The sequence below is a fragment of the Onychostoma macrolepis genome, chromosome 13 (assembly GCF_012432095.1).
Source record: "Onychostoma macrolepis isolate SWU-2019 chromosome 13, ASM1243209v1, whole genome shotgun sequence".
Lineage (NCBI taxonomy): Eukaryota > Metazoa > Chordata > Actinopteri > Cypriniformes > Cyprinidae > Onychostoma > Onychostoma macrolepis.
Genome location: NC_081167.1, coordinates 1,014,565 through 1,020,758, shown reverse-complemented (window position 1 = coordinate 1,020,758; position 6,194 = coordinate 1,014,565). Strand labels below are relative to the sequence as shown.

The window sequence follows — 6,194 nt, the reverse complement described above, 5'->3', positions numbered from 1 at the left end:
ACAACCAGGGGCCAGTTGCATAAACTTATTAAGACTTGTTAACATGCTAAGACTGTGTCTTAAGAACTAGTTTGACTAACTAGCAGCTGCCAAGGGGAAATCAGTCTTTCTTTTCCCAACACAAATAACACCAATCTACCTTTTCATAACTGAATTAAAAAAGTTATGACCAGTCTCGAATAAAAAAATTAATGACTGACTTTTTAAGAGCTGTCTAAACAGTTTATGCAACCGCCCCAGTTCTTTATTTACCCTTGCAACACCCCTTCCCCTTCATTAAAACACTTTCTCAGTGGATCTAAGCAAACCTCATAGGTGATGTATTTTGATCTGAAGGTGAGTTTGCATCTATGATTTGAGCGTTTTGTTGCATGTAATGGTGGACTGCAGCGTGTAACTGTGGCATGAACGAAGTGGTGCAGAAATAGTTGGTTTCATTTTATTTATTTATTTTTTTGGCCATATGTTTCCCTTACCGTTTGTGTTTGTTCTGATCACACTCGCGTGCCTCACAGGCCTGCAAAAGGGCACAAATGTTCATCTAAAGAAGCTTTAGATAAAGTGACTGTCATTCAAGGTACACATTTCATATGGTGTTGCTTTCCAAGGGTATCGAACCCATGACCTTGGCATTTCTAGCTCCACGCTCTACTGTTTGAGCATCAGGACAGTTGTATATCTATATAATTCATTAGAATTAATAAATAAGTGAAATTCAAAATCAAATCAACTACTGAAACTCCACTACAGTGCACACATATCACAGCACACATCTGATGCTGACTTTCACCCATTAATACCAGAACAGAATTATTAATCGTGCAGAAGATCAGCATAATAAATGTCTCACTATATATCCACTTCACAGACGACAGCATTCACATGAGAACTGTGTTTTTAATAATTTTTTATCATCAGGTTACATTTGACCTGCAGCTGATTTGTCCATAAGGATGAGGACATGGAAAATGCAGGTTGTATTTGCTGAACAGAGGAAAATAATGTATAATAAATGCATGTCTTTCAATATGAATATCACCATTTTATGCAGCTGAAGAGGAGATGAAGCGAGAGATCGCTGCCGGACACCTGCTGTAAATCACTACTGAGCCAGAAACTCACTGAACTAACCCCACATTACTAGCACTGTACAACTAGTTCATTTTACTTTGTGCTCATAAAAAAAAAAATATTGCCCCAGATTCAGAAGTTCTGTTTCCGACACAATTCATGTCCTTTCAATAAAGCACTGAAAGAACACCGTATGCAAAATACCTGTGATTCAAAACACAGGCCACAATTAAAACAATTTCAATGAAAAAATCTTGATATACAAATATAAAGTAGAATCTAAACACTTAATTTCTATGCAATTGTTGTGACCATCACTGTAACATATCAACAGTAACATCCAATAAACAACTACAACGCAGAAGATGATCCTGCAGCCGTCACGAGGAGGTTAACTAGTGGTGTTGACCGTCAGTCTTTGTTCTCCGCTCTGAAGGACTTAAGCCAGACTTCGCTGACGAGGTTTAATTCTTGGGTACAACTGATGAGGAAGAACAAAAAAACTATTATAATGAACACACATTAGCTGCTTCAGAAAAACCTTTGATTTAAGACACCTGATGTTTTTAGATTGTGCATATTTTGAAAGACAGGATTGAAGTAAGCGATATTCAAGTCAGTGAAGTAAATTACAGATTTTTACTAGTCTGTCAATCGATTAAACAAAATCAACTAATTAATCGCCCATTTTTTCTGAAATTAATTGCGATTAATACCACCAAATGTTAAACTTTTTAAATACACATTTATATAGCAGTAATTATTTTATATTAAATCTCCAAATTCATGTAGAGACAACATAAAGACAGTACTGTATATTTTTAATGACATTTTATATGACTGAAGGCAAGCATTACTGATACCAATACTACTGATGTCTCTAGGATTGGTTTTTCTTTATATTTAACCATTGACTATACTAACATTACAGTATAATAGAGAGCTATCAATTTGAACATTTATTAGGCTTTAAAAATAAATTCTAATTTAAGTGAACTTAAAACAATCTGCACATAAACCCATTATAATAAATGTCAGATTTACCTGTGCCCTTCAGCAAGTAGGAAATATACAGAAATTGAATAAAGTTATCAACACTAAATTCTAAATTAAATATAGATGAATCCTTAAAGTTATTGATTTCCTCTTTTTTCTGTTGTTCTTTGATGAACAGTCACCACAGCAGCAGGTTATTTGGCTGCTATTGCTTTAAGAGCTGCCGCTGCTGAACGTCCCGTGGATCTGAAGCGCATTGTATTGTCTCACAGCGAGCGCCGCTGTATTTGTGCACGAGCGCAGTACAACGGCTGACAGGACAGGAAAACTGGTTTTTACTGACATATGTGACCCTGGAGCAGTCGCTGGGGTATATTTGTAGCAGTAGCCAAAAATACATTGTATGGGTCAAAATTATCCAGTTTTCTTTTATGCCAAAAATGTGAAGATCATGTTCCATGAAGATATTTTGTAAATTTATTACCATAAATATATAAAACTTCATTTTTGATTAGTAATATGCATTGCTAAGAACTTCATTTGAACAACTTTAAAGGTGATTTTCTCAATATTTAGATGTTTTTGCACCCTCAGATTCCAGATTTTCAAATAGTTGCATCTCAACCAAATATTGTCCATCAATGGGAAGTTTATTTATTCAGCTTTTAGATGATGTATTAATCTCAATTTCGAAAAATTGACACTTAAGACTGGTTTTGTCGTCCAGGGTCACTTATGGCCTGACAACTTCTCACTACTGAAGCTCCTCGTCACCTGTAGCGTTTACTCTGTGCTCGTAAAGACGCTCTGCATCTAAATAAACGCAATTCTTGTCATGAAAAAGAGACCGACCCTAGCTCCACCCCTGCGTTACATGTTTTTAACGCCGTTAAACTGGTTTTAAAAACTAATTTTTGCACTAAATGTCATCAGATCTTAAATTACAACCTTCTAGAGGAAAATGCATAATAGGATAAATCTTTCAGGTTTTACTGTAGGCGTGTATACAGTGTGAAAAGGGCAATAACTGGAATCACTCACCCCCAGCAGGTTTCGGGGGACGTAGCCGTCTCCGCTGGCCGAGCGCACCCACCACCACTCGGTCTCGTCCTCGTCCTCCCGCTGCAGCACCGTCATGCAGTCGCCCTCTCTGAAGGACAGCTCGTCGTCCTGCTCGCTCTCGTAGTCCCACAGGCCGTACACCACCCCGCGGTTCATGATGCCCATCTTCTCCTGGACGCCTGCACAGCACGGGAAACACAGCGGTCAAACACACACGCGACCGAGAACACAGAGCGCCTCTGAGCTGACACAAGTGTTGAGTTACTCATTTTCATCCTAAATTTCAAAACTAAATACAAACTCAGCACCAGGGTCTAAATGTGCATTTTCCAGGATCCCATCCATTTTGGAGCAGATGCAGTGCTTCTTGTTGTTTAAATGCGTTTAGATTTTTCATATTTCTCATATCAATTCTTGATCTTTATAGCAGAAGTGACTCAATCTCAATCTCTTTCCATGTTTCATGCGGTTTCATTTGCTCATGCCCAAAATCCCAGGACTAATCTAACAAATAACTGAAAGAAAATGTATAGCGTCAAAGCAGGCTGGATTTGAATGGTTTTATTGAATCAATCCTGTAATCTCAAGTTTTTGCTAGCATTGTGGTACAGGCCTCTAAAATCATGAGCAATAAGCCTCAAGAGTTATTATGAAGTTGTTATTTTTGTTTTCTTTGCACACAAAAAGTATTCTCATAGCTTCGTAAAATTACAGTTGAACCACTGACGTCACATGGTCTGTTTTATCGATGTCCTTACTACGTTTCTGTGCCTTAAACATGGTAGGACCCTTGCTGTCTATGGAGGGTCAGAGAGCTCTCGGATTTCATCAAAAATATCTTAATTTGTGTTCTGAAGATGAACGAAGGTCTTACGGGTTTGGAACGACACGAGGCGAGTAATTAAGAATTGACAGAATTTTCATTTTTTTATTACATTATTCCTTATTGAGAGAGAAATTCAAGCATTTTTAAATGACTTTCAAGCATTTCACAACTATTTGCAGGTCTTTAGAGCTCTAAAAATTATCCTAATTAAATATTATTTTAATGGGATGACCAAAATATTTGTGGTAAACAAACACTTACGTAAAATTAAAAAATACATCATATCACTAGTATAACCAGTAGATGGCAGCAGAGGAGCACTTGTTGGCTTTTTAGTCATTCATTTCTACATTTGCTTTATATTTTGAAATTATAAAATCACTATTAAAAAATATCAAATCATCAATAAATCAGATTTTGTCAAAGTTTTGCACTTTTTTTGTGTACAAAGTAAGAAAAGTCACAAAGCGCCTTGAAAAACAAACTTTTCTTCAATTTGCAACTGAATCACATAAAAAGTTGTCGGTCAGTTCTGTATAATACTATAGAAGAATAATGCTAATCATTTAATAAAAGTAGAAATTTAATAAGAGTAGAATATATACATTTTCCATATGAAATTACATTTTGCACGTAACTATGTAGGCTCAAGCTCAAGCTCAGTGCTTTACTGTCAAATGTGCATTACCAAGAAATAATCATGTAATATATTATTAGTAACTGCACTTATTAATGCAAAACAATAGTAATTTTATGATTAAATTATCTTTATTTTTAATACCCCCAGCGCTACCAAATCTGCTCCTGGCGCCACCATCTGCAGAACTTAGTGGCGCTGGTGCCTCTGCTCTCAAATGTTAGTCTGAGCAAGGCTTGAGAGAGCCTGTCATCATCTGCTCACCGTAGAGGAACTGAGAGCACTGAGTGTATCCCTCCTCCATCTCCTCACACTTATCCGCTGCCGTCTGCATGTCGCTGTAGGTCATGGCAAACACGGCCGCCCCAGACTCCACCAGGAACTTACACACCTGCACGTTATTACAGGACGCGGCGCAGTGCAGGGGTGTCCTAAACACACACACACACACACACACAGGGTTACACACACTGCCACCAAAACAACAGCATGTGTCTGAGGACAGGGACGCGGCTACAGGCGGGGTATCATTATCTGCTGTTGTACCCTGGTCAGTGTTTGTTTGATATGCACGGAATAAAACACTGATATAATCTTTATTTCATAATGATGAACAGCTGTCTGAAGATCATCCCACATATTGCTTGTACAACAAATGTGACATTAAATATTGATTTGACTGTTTTATAATTTTGTCTGCAGATTATTTTAAATCATAATCATGCAAATAGGTTATCAGGTGTTTACACTGAAGTCTCAGTCAATGTTGCTGTTATTAAAAATATCAGAGGTGTGTGTTTGTGGCTGTCTAGTGCATACAAGCACAATTTCCTGCATATGTGGCAAAAACAAAGCTCAGAATCGTTGAATCGGAGAATTGACTCCTATTAGATATCACAAACATTTAATTTCAGAGAAAAGGTGCTGCTATAAATGACTAACATGCAAATGCCTTTGACTGAACTGAATGAATGTATTTAATGTGCATGCACAGCACTGGAAATCGTGGTAACGATATACTTCTTAACTTGTGGATTACACTTGATGGTTGCAGTTGTATTTTCAGATTGTAAAAGTTTAAGCTGCACTAAACCCTGAATTGATGTCTGATGAGTTTCTGTGAGTGATGAGGAAGCATGCGAGTGTGTGCTGAAACGCTCCTCACCATCCGTCACTGTCAGCGGCGTTCACATTGACTCCAAACTGCACCAGGAACTTCACGATGTCTGTGTGGCCGGCACACACTGCGTTATGCAGCGCCGTGATTCCCTCATCGTTAGGCTGACTGGGATCCTCAACCTGTAAAACACCCATTCGCCATATTACTGCCATATTCCTGAATTCAAGATATGTAAAACACTGCTACTCAATCATACACACACACAGATCTTCAGGTTTTAACAGTGAAATGTGACTTTCCTCGTAGATGACCCACTGCACCAGATCATACTCTCCCTCCAGCGAGGAGTCCAGTAACAGAGCCAGAGGATTGAAGCGCACTCTCATGCTGTGATCGATGCGCTCGGACCCGGCCTTACGCAGATTCGTCCTCTTACCCTGCACACAAAACACCTTCACAGTCACGCATTCCACAGACGCTTT

General features: G+C 38.3%; 1 protein-coding gene across 1 annotated transcript in view; it reads right to left on the bottom strand.

The window, feature by feature from the left end:
- Positions 1-890: 890 nt before the first annotated feature.
- The window catches only part of tp53bp2a (tumor protein p53 binding protein, 2a), a 29,487-nt gene continuing 24,183 nt past the window's right edge, over positions 891-6,194 (bottom strand). Inside the window, exons 14-18 of the mRNA XM_058795693.1 lie at positions 6,014-6,149; positions 5,758-5,893; positions 4,857-5,023; positions 3,109-3,308; positions 891-1,552 (exon numbers count right to left, since the gene is read on the bottom strand). Coding sequence (XP_058651676.1) covers positions 1,511-1,552; positions 3,109-3,308; positions 4,857-5,023; positions 5,758-5,893; positions 6,014-6,149 — 681 coding nt within the window. The 3' untranslated portion in view covers positions 891-1,510. The remainder of the gene's footprint in view (positions 1,553-3,108; positions 3,309-4,856; positions 5,024-5,757; positions 5,894-6,013; positions 6,150-6,194) is intronic.